The 14951-nt window shown below is 37.7% G+C and overlaps 1 protein-coding gene across 3 annotated transcripts; it reads left to right on the forward strand.

Annotated features, from left to right (window-relative positions):
- Positions 1 to 10522: 10522 nt before the first annotated feature.
- TRM22 (DnaA initiator-associating protein) lies at positions 10523 to 14266 on the forward strand. Of its 3 annotated transcripts, none has more exons than XM_078583380.1 (6): positions 10523 to 10805; positions 11922 to 12086; positions 12168 to 12203; positions 12290 to 12336; positions 12853 to 13422; positions 13840 to 14266. In XM_078583380.1, exons 2-6 carry the CDS (start codon positions 11939 to 11941, stop codon positions 14137 to 14139), a joined length of 1101 nt encoding a protein of 366 aa, XP_078439506.1. In that variant the 5' UTR covers positions 10523 to 10805; positions 11922 to 11938; the 3' UTR covers positions 14140 to 14266. The 3 variants fall into 3 exon arrangements, with proteins under 3 accessions (XP_078439506.1, XP_078439508.1, XP_078439507.1); XM_078583381.1 differs by having other exon boundaries at positions 10554 to 10644; XM_078583382.1 differs by lacking the exon at positions 12168 to 12203 and having other exon boundaries at positions 10524 to 12086.
- Positions 14267 to 14951: the final 685 nt, after the last annotated feature.

The following is a 14951-nucleotide window of genomic DNA, read 5'->3' on the forward strand; positions in this document are numbered from 1 at the left end:
GGTGTTTTGCACTTTGAAGTGTTACTTGGACTTGATGAACTGACTTGAGGCTCTATCGAATTGAGGACTGGATTTGCTTTTCAACAAAAATTGTAATTTGAGTTTGGGGTTTAAGCAAGATCTTGGTAAAGTCGATTTGCGATTTATGATTTTTTCTTTGATAATTTATCATAATTCTGCGTCTTTCTTTGATTATTTTTAATTTCTAAGTTTTGACAATAACTATTTTCACTAAGCCATATCATAGGGGATATCGTTGGGTTCTAACATGTGTCACTTCACATTTTTATGTAGGGCACTATATGGCAACACACTGCTATATTTTGGAAACAAAGTTTGAATTTGAAATAAAAAAATTACCCAATTTTTGTTATCTACAACACTTTGGTACTAATTTGTATAATTAATAATCACACCATCACCCAAGGGAGTATGTTTTTGAGTCTAGATATCACCATCCAACTTTTTACTATACATTTGAATTTGTATGTAGACTACCTTTCCATGTGACAACATTTTCTGCCTAATTTGTGGATAGCCTTGATGGACCAGGGATTTAAATAGGCTTGTATGTGTATTTAGGAATTTTATATGCATGCGACCTATCAGGTAAAATGAGCATTTTTATTGGTACAGCCTCGCATTTGTGAAGCCTCAAGTTAAAGGTATTATTTATGCATATTTCTTATATGTAAACATATTTAAAGACATTTTCTAAAAATGTGGTTATAAATTTTGTTATTCATGATTAATGAAATCTTAAAGTATACTAAAGTAAATGTGATGTTAAGGTCTAAGAATTTAGAATAGGGAAGGTATGTTCGTTTTTACAGGTAGAGATCCAAACCTCAGAAGTAAGAAGATCATGCAATGAGTTTTAGTAATTTTGTGTAAAAATCCTAATGTTTTCTACACATATCTTACATTAGATATATTAACTTAAGTGACTTGATTAATGTTCTAACCACTTTTTAAAAATGCAGTTGGCTTGTACTTTCGAGTTCCTACTTATTACTTTCTAGTCACTGGCTATAATAGGAAGTACATGATGAGAGATTAACCATATGCCACAATTTTTAACCGGTTCTTAACAGTAAATAATTTATTCCAGGTAAGTCTGTCTTTCACAGGGCTTTCAGACACTTTTACCCCTTGTCCCATAGACTTCAACGTAGATGGTTGGACAAGTAGGTCTTTCTTATCTCCTTCATTTATATTCATCTATTAAGAATATGCACATACAAATCCATTTTTTAATCACATTATCCAATCTCCTTCTTATAATTAACTTCCTTTAATTTTAGATCAATCTCCCTCCACAGTTTCTCTATCTGTTTCTCAAGGCTTATTCCAATCCTCCCTTTCCTGATCTGACGTTTAAATTTATCCATATAATAAACCATTAATCATAATACATATTTTTGTCTTTTTCTCTCACTCTCTGCATAAAAATTCTAAATTATTACCCGATGTATCTCTCGCTCCCCGGATACTGCATAGAAAGTATGGAAATATTTTACACACAAAATTGGGTCATAGGTGGCATTTCATAGACCCTCTCAAAAATGACAAACGTCACAAAAATGTGTTAAAGATAATATTTCACTTTAATACAAAATTTTAACTTATTCTAATACTTGAAGTTAAATTAAAATACAAATCATATTGTAATATTTTAATTTTTTCTCTTACCTAGAGATTATAAACCACATTCTCAATACTTGTATACATTCATTACACATATTTTACCATTTGTTTAAGTACCTTTTTATAGTATAATTAACACCAATGTTCAGAAATTCAGGTCATACCTAATAAATGTAGATATCACTAATGAACCTGAGTTTATTTAAAGTCCAATATTTTTCCAATGCTCTAGATTATAGAAAACTTGCTATCTGACCATGTAATGGATATTTTAATGAGTGACAATCATAACATTATCATGCAGAAACTACTTTTGAGTGTAAATGTTAATCACAACATGAACCATCGAAAATTTTAATGGAAAGACAGTTCTTGACCCCAATTTATCTGTCGCATATATATATATATATATATATATATATATATATATATATATATATATATATATCAGTCAACTTTAAAAAAATAGAATCTATTGAATCATACTAGTATTTCCCACGTCATTAAATAAATATTGAAATATAATAAGAAAAATAGTAAAGTAAGTTATACCTTGATTTTTAAAGAAGACATATTGTGTCAAGTACATTCAAAGAATTTTGAATGAAGTGTGAGGATAAGTTGCAGTTCATTTAATCAATTTTAACATTTTAAAAATATTTATTATTATTTATAACTATACATTAATATAATTGTTATAACATGATCATCTTGGTTTTTAGTAATTCTCATAGCAATTCATTTACTGAATAAAGTACAGAGGTGAAATTAGTAAAATATCACATTTGAATAGGACTATAATAAATAATAGAACGTTCAATATCAGTCCCAATAATCAATATAATTATGTAGGAGATTGAAATTTGACATATGGTTAGCCAAATTTTCTACTCTATTCTTTTTGTAGCCAATTTTAAAGCATTTTTATCTTAAAATGAATGAGCTAAAAATGATAATTCATACCATTTGAAGGAGAGTTGAATTTAGGATGCATTAATAAACCTATCACTATCAAATAAATAAAAAGACTTATAATATTCAGTAGTACTTCCATCTTACCTTGTTTTTGTATGCCTGACATTCTCAATGCATCCAAGAAGAAATCAAAAAAAGGAAATGGCCAGGATAAAATATAAGAATAAGAATAAAATGAGGGAAAATGATAAAATACAGAATGAAATATTGTTATCAGGTTGAATAAAACAAGTGAGAAGTCTATTTTGCTTCTTGTGATTACATATACCTATGTAAATGGTTTTGAGATAAAGTACTGAAGACATTGAAAGAGGATAAATATTATTTTATGTTTTAACAGAAGTTACAATTTATTTAAGGAATTATATAAAAATTATATGCTTACTCTTTTTAACTCAATGATCATTATTGATTGCTGCTAAGTTTCCTATTATTGAATCAGTAAGAGATATAATTTGAATTTTACTCTGTTGAGTTGAGATGTTGGATGTCAGATGTATTTGGTAAGATTGGTAATATAATTGTGAAAATATTTGAATTTAATACTGAAGGAAATATGAAATTATCCTTTTGAAATATGTGGAATTTCTGAGGACAGAGAGGCTAGAGAGTAAGAATTGTTGGGATCAATTTACTTGATTGATTAAAGTTGGCATTATTTGTTTGATGACTCCTCCCGCCAGATTTATAATTGATCTGAATTGATATCGGGCTGTGATTTTTAACTGAAATTACTTAAATTGTCAATTAGCTTTTGAATATCAATGGGTAACTTTTGTTTATGAATTTTTGAATCAATTCAAATAGAGTCTTATTGTATCGAGATTGCGGTCTGAATTAAATGGGTAACTTTTGAATCAATTCAAATAGAGTCTTATTGTATTTTGTTTATGAATTTTTCTTGAAGATATTGATGAAGCATACTAATGTATATCAATGGATTAGAAGAATGAGTATATCGTACGTCAACATTTTCTATGGAAAATTGAACATCTGAGAATGAGACATAGTTTTCTTTGAAGGTTTGCTTCTTTTTTTGTTTTTTGATTGAAACAGTCTAAGATTGTATACCTTAATAAATGTTGCAAAAATTTTTTTATGAAATAATAAAAGGAATCAAAAGGAGCCTTTTAAATAAACAAACTAATGGTCTAGTCACATTGTTCATGTTAAAATCCTCTACAGTTTGATTCCTTGAAGTAGTTTTCACCAGCCGCGTAGAATTTGATATCTGGACATATTCTACTCAATCCTTGGGCACACATAATCTCCTCTTTTTTCTACTTGATAAATGCCATAATGAATCAGAGATATTTGTCCCACCATTCTGGTCACCCCTGGAATGGAGGGCACCTTAAGCGAGAGAGAGAATAAGGATGGGGTGCCCAAAAAAAGACTTGGATGGGTGAATTTTTTTAGGCTTTATTATTTTATACAAGGAGGAAAACTTTTCATAAAGATGTCTTTGGTGTCTCAGATCCAAGGTCCATTTACACAGCTGTGACTTGAATCAACATGGTTGAAAGTTAGTTATAAACCATATCGAGATGGTTACAGATCAATTCATTTAATTCTTACTGAAGAGAACTCGATAGATTTCCTTTGTGTCTCCACACATGGTTATGGGATAGACCATCCTAATCATATGAGCAGGAATAAGTGTTATTCTATCAATATATGTAGACAATGATACAAGTTTCTTTTGTACTTGTAGAAAAAGGAAGAAGAAGAGAAGTCATAATATCACACATGCCACGTCAGACGATGCACGATAAGAAGAATAAGCGGGAACTCCACTTATTAATAAAGAAAATGAGGGATGCCTCAGGAGAAAAAGAAGACGATTGCAGCAGACTGGCTGATCAGGATATCCTCCCTTTCAGAGGAAGACAAGAATGATCCACCTTGTCAATCAAATCTAATTCATCTTTCCATCAACTCCTGTCTCCATCCCCATTCTTCCTGCACCTCGTCTTTGATTTGTCGTTGTCTGTGATCCTTGCTTGAACAGTATTCATTGTATGAAATCTCTGGTATTTCCTTGGATCTTTTGAAACACAACTTGTGTGGATCTATTTTTGCATTGACATTCTCTTGGGAGCGTATCAGATGACCATCTGGAACATCCTATAAATATTAATGTTTAGGATACCTGTTTAAAGACGAGTAATCATGCCATTATGATCTCATCATTTTTGTTATTTTTTGCTGCTGTTTTTTGTGTTTCTATTTTTTTTGAATAGGAGAATACCCATACATCATTTGTGGATTACTCCAAGTATGCATAAAAACTGATTTTCTTCCATATCTTACAGTACCAATCTGTAGTTAGGTTTATATGTTTTTAATGATTATTTTTTAAAAATAACGCCCAGATATTCCCATTTAAGATTATTCCCTATTGACATAGCCCAACACCTTACCTGTCATGTATAGGAATTATGCATTGCAGAACATGACTAGTAAGATACTCCAATATAAAATATACATATCATTCAGATAAAACCTCCAAGTTGAGTTATTGATGGAACTAGATGCTTTCAGTGAAGTCTTTCCACCTATAAGATCAAGATAATTTTTGTGCAACTATAAATGTATCCAAATAAAATAATATAAAAAAATATAGTGTGATTATTTATAGACTCAAAGCCTATATAACTGAGATATCATGGTAAATGACATACAATGATTTAAAGCCAAATTAAATACTGTGAACTGGGGTATAATTCACTTATGAAGCCACTCTAAGTATATTACATAACTGTTTTGAATACATGTTAAGTTTAACATGAAAAATATGGGAAATAAAAATCACATTCACATTCAACAAAATTTATATGATATTTATGTCTTTAAACACATTTCTTAGCTATTTATCTTTCACATAATTGCTTTGGGCCAATTTTTAAAATAATACCCAAGAGGCAAAATTTGTGATTTATAGTATCAATATGCATTTAAATTAAATACTTAGAAGAATAGTTATTATTACTGTAAATGAAAATTGGACAGACTTTAGGTAATTTGCAGTGATATATTTTTATGTTCCCACTGAAAGGTCAGAGAAAGAGATAAAGACAGAGAACGGAGGGAGAGATTGAAAGAGAGATAGAGAAAGAGAGACAGATAGAGAGAAAGAGAGAGAGATAGAGAGGGAGAGATTGAAAGAGAGATAGAGAAAGAGAGACAGATAGAGAGAAAGAGAGAGAGATAGAGAGGGAGAGATTGAAAGAGAGATAGAGAAAGAGAGACAGATAGAGAGAGAAGGAGAGAGAGATAGAGAGGGAGACAGAGGAAGGGAGGGAGAGATTGAAAGAGAGATAGAGAAAGAGAGACATAGAGAGAGAAAGGGAGAGATACAGAGGGAGACAGAGAGAAGGGAGAGAGAGATTGAAAGAGAGACAGATAGAAAGATATATATATACATATATTGAGAGAAGTAGACATACATATTTATAGAGGTAGACAGACAGACATATATATAGATATAGAGAGACAGACAGACTGACAGAGAGAGATAGATAGACATACATATATATATATAGAGAGAGAGAGATAGGCAGAGAGAGAGAGAGAGAGAGAGAGAGAGAGAGAGAGAGAGAGAGAGAGAGAGAAAAAGAGAGAGAGAGAGAGAGAGAGAGAGAGAGAGAGAGAGAGAGAGAGAGAGAGAGAGAGAGAGAGAGAGAGAGAGAGAGAGAGAGAGAGAGAGAGAGAGAGAGAGAGAGAGAGAGAGAGAGAGAGAGAGAGAGAGAGCGAGAGAGAGAGAGCGAGAGAGAGAGAGAGAGAGAGAGAGAGAGAGAGAGAGAGAGAGAGAGAGAGAGAGAGAGAGAGAGAGAGAGAGAGAGAGAGACACTGTCTTCTGTTCCTAACCCAGGAACTGACGTGACTTGACGTATATTCTCTCTCTTTATCTCTATTGCTCTCTCTATCTCATCTATCTCTCTCTCCAGATAGTCTGTCATCTGGCAAAGCAATCATAACCAGTAGCTCGGTTCTTTCCTCCCGTGATCGTCTTCATCGTTGAGTACCGCAGAAGGAATCGTCTCATTCTCTCTCTATCCGCAGCTTTCTTAATATCTCTCTCTCTCCCTCTCGGTAACTTTCTTAATCTCTCTCTCTATCCGCAACTTTCTTAATCTCTCTCTCTATCCGCAGCTTTCTTACTCTCTCTCTCTCTCCCTCTCGATAACTTTCTTAATCTCTCTCTCTATCCGCAACTTTCTTAATCTCTCTCTCTATCCGCAGCTTTCTTACTCTCTCTCTCTCTCCCTCTCGATAACTTTCTTAATCTCTCTCTCTATCCGCAACTTTCTTAATCTCTCTCTCTATCCGCAGCTTTCTTACTCTCTCTCTCTCTCCCTCTCGGTAACTTTCTTAATCTCTCTCTCTATCTGCAACTTTCTTGCTCTCTCTCTATCCGCAACTTTCTTGCTCTCTCTCTATCCGCAGCTTTCTTAATCTCTCTCTCTCTATCCGCAGCTTTCTCACTCTCTCTCCCCTCTCGGTAACTTTCTTAATTTCTCTCTCTCTCTCTATCTGCAACTTTCTTATTCGCTCTATCTCTCTCTCTATCTGCAACATTCTTAATCTCTCTCTCTATCTGCAACATTCTTAATCTCACTCTCTCTCTATCTGCAACATTCTTAATCTCTCTCTCTCTCTATCTGCCACATTCTTAATCTCTCTTTCTCTCTATCTGCAACTTTCTTAATCTCTCTCTCTCTCGGTAACTTTCTTAATCTCTCTCTCTCTATCTGCAACTTTCTTGCTCTCTCTCTCTTTCTACCCGCAACTTTCTTAAACTCTCTCTCTATCCGCAGCTTTCTCACTCTCTCTCTCCCCCCTCGGTAACTTTTTTAATCTCTCTCTCTATCTGCAACATTCTTAATCTCTCTCTCTATCTGCAACATTCTTAATCTCACTCTCTCTCTATCTGCAACATTCTTAATCTCTCTCTCTCTCTCTATCTGCCACATTCTTAATCTCTCTTTCTCTCTATCTCTTTTGCCGTCTTTCTCTTGCCTTGTATTTTTCTCTCTTTCTTTCTCTTTCGCCATCTTTCTCCCTTGCAGTATATTTATCTCTCTTTCTCTTTCGACATCTTCCTCTTGCAGAAAAATTTTCCCTTCCTCTCTCTTTCTTTCTCTCTTGCCGTATATTTCTCTCTCTTCCTCACTCTTTCTTTTTCTCTTCTCTCTTTCTTTCTCGCTTGCTGTATATTTCCCTCTTCCTCTCTCTTTCTTTCTCTCTTGCCCTATATTTCTCCCTTCCTCTCTTTCTTTCTCTCTCTTTCTCTCTTTCAGTATGTTTCTCTCTTTTCTCTTGCCATATATTTCTCTCTCTCTCTCTCTCTCTCTCTCTCTTTGTTTTATGTTATTCTCTTCCTCTCTATTTCTTTTTCTCTTCTCTCTTGCCATATATCTCTTTTTTTCTCTCCTCTCTTGCCGTATATCTCTTTCTTGCTCTCTTCTCTCTTGCCAAATATTTCTCTTCTCTCTCTCTCTCTCTTTCTCTCTTGCTGTATATTTCTCTCTTCCTCTCTTTCTTTCTCTCTTGCCATATAGTTCTCTCTTCTCTCTTGCCAGATATTTCTCTTCTTTCTCTCTTCCTCTTTCTTTCTTTCTCTCTCTCTTCCTTTCTCTTGCTTTATGTTTTTCTCTTCCTCTTTCTTTCTCTCTCTTCTCTCTTGCCAAATATTTCTCTCTCTTCCTCTCTTTTTCTATCTCTCTTTCTCTCTTGCTCTATGTTTTTCTCTTCCTCTCTCTTTGTTTCTTTCTTCTCTCTTGCACTATATTTCTCTCTTGCCATATATTTCTCTTCTCTCTCTCTCTCTTTCTTTCCCTCTTGCCATATATTTCTCTTCTCTCTCTCTCTTCCTCTTTCTTTCTCTCCCTCTCTGTCTCTCTCTTTCTCTCTGGTTGCATGTTCTCTCTTCCTCTCTCTTTCTTTCTCTCTTCTCTCTTGCCGTATATTTCTGTCTGTCTCTCTCTCTTCCTCTTTCTTTCTCTTTCTCTTTCTCTCTTGCTGCCTTTCTCTCTCGCCATTTTTCCTTCTCTTCCTCTCTCTTGAGCCATGTTTCTCTCTCAACCTCTCTTTAATTCTCTCTCTCTCTCTATCTGTTCTCGAAGTTGGGTTCTTGCAGTTATCCAGAGTGGATAAATGGGATAAGATAGAGGAGAGAGAAACATGTATTGACAAGAAGATGAGGCTGGCAGTCAAGACAAAAGTATGTGATAGAAGCAATCATGAGATAAGGCAAGTAGACAGAGAAACATATAGATGTCGATACCTAGAGAGATATAAAAGCCATGGGGATTATATCGATAAAGTAGAGAGAGATATAGAGATTGGACATTGTGGTCAGAGAAATGTTTAAAGAGAGAGTGGGGATAGACATAGAAGAGAGAGATAGAGATAAGGCATTGAGTTGGGCAGATCGATCAAGATGATTGATGGGACATATTTAGCTGAATAGCATAGAGAGATAATGGTGAGCCAGAGAGATATAATGATGTAAATATGAACTTTGTATCCGAATGATTGGGTTCAGATCTCCTGACAGAGAGAGAGATGATACAGCTTTAGATACAGGATAAAGGTCTAGAGAGAGATAAGAATAAAGACTATTCTAAGAGTGCGTGCATGGATAAAGATGTAGATAGAGTGATAATTACTATTTTAGGGGCCCCTCCACACTTCGATGTCTTGTATGTCGGGAAAGGTTCAGAGAACTTGCTATATTTAGACAGAGAGAAGAAGAATAATAATAGAATGAGAGAAGTACAGTGATATTAGAGAGAAATATAGAGAAAGAAGAAAGAGAAGAGAGAGGGAGAAGAGCAGAGTGGAGAGAGATAGTGAGAGATTGATAGATAGAGAGATAGATCGATAGAGAGAAGGAAGAGGAGAGACAGAGTGAGAAATAGATAGAGAAGAAAGTAGAGAGATAGAGATATAGATAGATAAAGAGAAGACATAGGAGAGAGATAGATAGATGGAGAGAAGGGAGAGGAGAGAGACAGAGTGAGAGATAGAGAGAAGGGAGAATAGAGATATAGATATATAGATAGAAGGGAGAATAGAGAGACAGAATGAGAGATAGAGATATAGAAAGATAGAGTGATGGGAGAGTAGAGAGATAGATAGAGAGAAGACAGAGAAAGACAGGGTGAGAAATAGATAGAGAGAAGACAGAGGAGAGAGACAGGGTGAGAGATAGATAGAGAGAAGACAGAGGAGAGAGACAGGGTGAGAGATAGATAGAGAGAAGACAGAGAAAGTCAGGGTGAGAGATAGATAGAAAGAAGACAGAGGAGAGAGACAGGGTGAGAGATAGATAGAGAGAAGACAGAAGAGAGAGACAGGGTGAGAGATAGATAGAGAGAAGACAGAGGAGAGAGACAGAGTGAGAGATAGATAGAAAGGAGAGAGGGATAAGATAATAGTGATAGAGAGTAGGAGAGAAGGATAAGAGAAAAGTGAGAGAGAGAGAGAGAGAGTAGGAGAGAGGGATAAGAGTGTGAGAGAGGGATAAGGGAAGAGAGAGGAGAGAGAAAAGTAGAGAAAGAAAGAGATGATGGAATATAACATTTGGCATGCTTAAAGGGGATAGCTTTTCAAAGTTGCAGTAATATTCCTGGCTCCCTGACAGCCATATGGGCATAGCACTTCCGTCCAATAAGACCACGCCACGTGACGCCCTGTCCCGGAATCAACCCCGCCCCCGGCGTGCGACACGTGGCACAGCTTGGCGGGAAAATCCGCCAACCGCCGACTCGGCCGTTTAGAAATTTTCATAAAAACCCACTTCCCGGGACGCAGAAAGCGGAAAAAAAGAGGACATAACTCAAATTTATAAATGCTTCGGGGCAGTGCGCGCTGGTATAAAACGTTTTTTGGCGGGCCGAGTGGTCATTTTCGAGGACAGGCCGGGGAAGAGAGGACGAGCTGCAGCAGAGGCGACGAGCGCGAAGCAGCGCAGATCTGCGCCAATGGAGTGTACCAAGTCTTGTCTTCTTCCTTGTAATTCTCTCTCCTTCTCTTCTACTGTTGCTGCTGCGACAGAACTGGCTCTGATGGCAGAGATCGAGTAGGCCGAAAGAGGAGACTGTAGTAGATGCCGCAGGGAAGCGCATGGAAGCGCTTATTCGAGTCGCGTTTTCTGCTGTTGCAGCGCGTTTCTGGTGAGATTTCTCGAGGATGCTGCTTTGGCCGTTGAACTGAGTTTTTTGTCGATCGGATGGCGATTTCTGCGTTATTTTCTATGGATCCGGTTTCCTGCTTGCGCTTCTGAAGGCTGAGGCTCTTATGCTTGTAATCAGAGATCGGTTACTGCGGCTATCTTTCGGTAGCGATTTCTGAATAGTTTCATCGTTGTATCTTGATTTTGTCCTTGCTCTTGTCAATGCGGAGGCTTTTATGCTTGTAATCAGAGATCGGATACTGCGGCTATCGTTCGGAAGCGATTTCTGAATTGTTTCATCGTTGCATCTTGTTTCTTCCTTGCGCTTGGGAAGGCGGAGGCTCTTATGCTTTTAATCAGAGATTGGATACAGCGGCTATCGTCCGGAAGCTATTCCTGAATTGTTTCTTGCTTGCGCTTGTGAAAGCGGAGGCTCCTATGCTTGTAATCAGAGATCAGAGACAGCGGCTCTCGTTCGGAAGCGATTTCTGAATTCTTTCTTTCGTTGGATCTGGTTTCTTACTTGTTCTTGAGAAGGTGGAAGCTATTCTGTTTTCAGTCAGGGATCAGATACAAAGGCTATCGTCCGGAAGCGATTTCTGTATTCTTTCTTTTACTGGATCTGGTTTCTTGCCTGTGCTTGTGAAGTTTGTGGCTCTTTATGTTTGCAATCACAGAGCAGATACAGCGGCTATCGTTGAGAAGCGGTTCCAGAATTCGTTCTTTCGTTGGATCTTATTTCTTGCTGGTTCTTGTGAACAAATTGTTCGCAATCTGAGATTAGATTCAGCGGCGAAGAAATTCAGGAGGCGATTTCTTCGTTTTTTTCCTTGTTCAATCCTGGTTTCTTGCCTGTTCTTGCGGAGGGAGGCTAAATTGTTTGCAATGAGAGATTAGATTCGGGAGGCAGTTTCCGAATTGTTTCCTGGAATCTTGTTTCGTGATTGCCCTCGTCAAGGCGGAGGCTCATCTGTTTAGAGAATCAGAGATCAGATTCATCTGACAAAACAATTTTCGGGAGGCGGTTTCCAGATTCTTTCATTGAATCTGATTTCTTAGCAGTGTTGTTAGAGGCGGAGTTTCGTCCTTCTAAGGTCGCCGCTGTTGTTCTGAGCAGCTTTTTTCTAGTCGAAGATGGCCGTGGAAGAAAACCGAGCGATTGTTCCAGACAAGAGGACAACACATAGGTCAGGCGGCTGCATTGGTGTGTTTATCCAGTTCTTGGACTGGAACAGGCGAAACGCCAAGAGAAAGTTCTTCCCTAAGAAGCTCCTCTCACAAGGTACATTCCCCCCACTCTCCTCTCGATTATAATTATAATGATACTTTTTGACAAGGTATTGTAATAATAAAATCGCTCTAGATCACGTTTCGAGAGGGATGGACCGTATAGATGGACGTAAGTTTTAATATAATATTAAACCCTAGTCCCGCTCGATTATATCTCGAATTCGATCCACGCCATTAATTCCTCTTTAACCTCAGATCGCCACTCGAAGAACAGATCCAAACCGGCGGAGAGACCGCTAAGGGTGAGATCTTCATTTTCACTTCCAATCTTCTTCTTCCTATTATTATTATTATTTATTATTATTATTATTTATTTTTATTTTCTTGTTCTCGCTGTTTTTTTTCTTCTTCTTCTACCTCTTCCTCTTCTTGCTCTTGTTCTTCTTGTCCTTCTTCAGCTCTCTTTCTTCTTCTTCTTCTGCTGCTCTATTTCTTCTTCTTCTTCTTCTTCTTCTTCTTCTTCTTCTTCTTCTTCTGCTGCTGCTGCTGCTGCTGCTGCTGCTGCTGCTGCTGCTGCCGCTGCTGCTGCTCTATTTCTTCTTCTTCTTCTTCCTCTCTTTCCTCTTCTTCTTCTGCTACTCTATTTCTTATTCTTCTTCTTCTTCTTCTTCTGTTCTATTTCTTCTTCTTCCTCTTCTTGTTCTTATTGTTCTTGTTCTTCTTCATCCTCCTCTTCTTGTTTTTGTTGTTGTTCTTCTTCTTCTTCTTATTCCTCTTCTTTTCCGTCTTCTTCTCATGATGAGAAATCCCTGTCGCAGACTGAGGAAGAAGGCAAGAGAGGACTCTCAAGAGGAAATTCGATCAAGCCGGGGTTAGTGGCGCGTCTGATGGGGCTCGAGTCCATGCCCGCCAGCAACAAGCCGAAGAAGCTCGTCCATGGCGTTTGCTCTGAGGTTGGGAAGAGGACGAAGCGCAGGTCAATGCCGAGAAGAAGCACAGGCAGATTAATGGAGGCCGCATCCAAGATTCTCGAGCCTGGCATACACAGGAGAAAACTCCTCGGTCCCTGCCATAACTGCGGCAGCCTGATGCAAGTTCCAGAGATAGAGCAGTCTTCCTCTTCTTCTTCTTCCTTTTCTTCTGCTTCTTCCTCTAGAGAGAGAAAACTGAGGAGAAGAGCACCTCCTACCAAGGGAAGGGACGTTCATATCAGCAATGCCAGAGTTTCAAGCTCCAGCCATGGCCACCCTCTCTCCAGAACTCTTTTGGACAGGAGGATTGAGGAACTGAGCTTTCTGTTAGGGCAGAAGATCCGTGAGCTGAGCAGCTTCGGCTCGGCCGCCGCCGTCCTGGAAGAGCTCGTCGCCGCCCTCTCGTCTAGATCCCAGGTTAGCCATTTAAGATTGACTACTGTGCTAAAAGCTATAGCTGATACCGTAAGTTTAAGGTTCGGGGCGGTTCAGACCGCCATGAAACCCAACCAATCTTAACCTTAGCCATTTAAGATTTACTTCCACTGTGCTAAAAGCTATAGCTGATACCTTAAGTTTAAGGTTGGTAGGGTTCGGGGCGGTTTAAACCGCCCCGAAACCCCGAAACCCAACTGCCACTCACTCATAAAAGTGTGGGCCCCACTCCCCCATCAACAATTTGAATTCCCGCCCAAAATTCAAATTTCCCGTTGCTCCAATTGGGACCTCTACAGTTTGAATTCCCACCAAAAATTCCAATTTCCCATCTCTCCAATTGTCAGGGGAGATCATTTTTTTGCTCTGAATTACTCACTTTTATTATCTTCTTGTTAGGGGGAGCAGAGCCCCATGTCCATTTTTGAAGCTCCCTTGTCTGAGAGCTTCAACAGCAGCTCGGGTACGTCGTCAGCACTGAGAAAGCCTTCTTCGTCTTCGTCCCCGGGATTTTCAGAATGGGGAATTAGGGTTTCCAAGAGCCGGAGCAGGGTGGCGGTCTCCATGATGGAGCTATGGAAGGGGAAGAATGTGGAAGACGGGGAAGAGGGGGTGTATCCCTTTGAGTGGGGGCTAGAGCTGGAGGAGGAGCTCATGGGTGTTCTTGTCGACGATCTCGTATTTGACCTGCTCGCGTAGGAAGGTATCTAATCTCCCTTTGTCTTTTTTAGAATTTTAATAATGCGTACGTATGATATGCCTCTGAAATAATGTATGCTAATGTTAGCAGTAGCTTCTGCCTGTTATCAAAATCTATATTTCTACATGATTAGTGTATATATACCATGATAAATCTTATGATCTTTATGTTTAATCAAGACAAAATCAACCATTTTTAGGTGTTGATATTTGGTTCAAGCCTAACTGCACTAAGTCAAAGTTTGGTTTTTGCTGCAATTTTCAATGAGTGTAACCTAGTTTTGTTTAATCCATTTTGAGATTGGGCATTGACCATATGTTGACTAGTTAACTGCAAATCACTTAGAGGTATTGACTATTCATTAAATCATCCCATCAGCTAAGTATTGTTAGGACATTTGTTGAGTGATAAAAGACAAGAGGTCTATGATATCTGTAAACAGACCAAGATAATGTGTGAATGCTAATCGATACAAGTATTCTATGATATGTAGAGGTGAAGTTAGAAAAGAGATATGAATACAATGGTAATTTATATAATTTCATACTATTGTCGAAAATTCAAGGATCATATTGCATTGACTGTAAGACTGGATCAATTGAATGGTAGAAAAATCCGACATAACATATTACTAATAATAAATAAATCAGGGTTGAAGAAAAATAGTGACACAGTTAAGAATGCACACCTGAGTTCATTTCAATGTTGATTTGAGGTGTACCCAAGGGCTGTATGGGTCCTATTTAATGTCAAAGTACGAACACATAAATAACAGGGATATCTATTGCTGTATGGGCATTGAATTCCAAAC

This window comes from Wolffia australiana, chromosome 11 (genome assembly GCF_029677425.1).
Source record: "Wolffia australiana isolate 7733 chromosome 11, ASM2967742v1".
Taxonomy (NCBI): Eukaryota; Viridiplantae; Streptophyta; class Magnoliopsida; order Alismatales; family Araceae; genus Wolffia; species Wolffia australiana.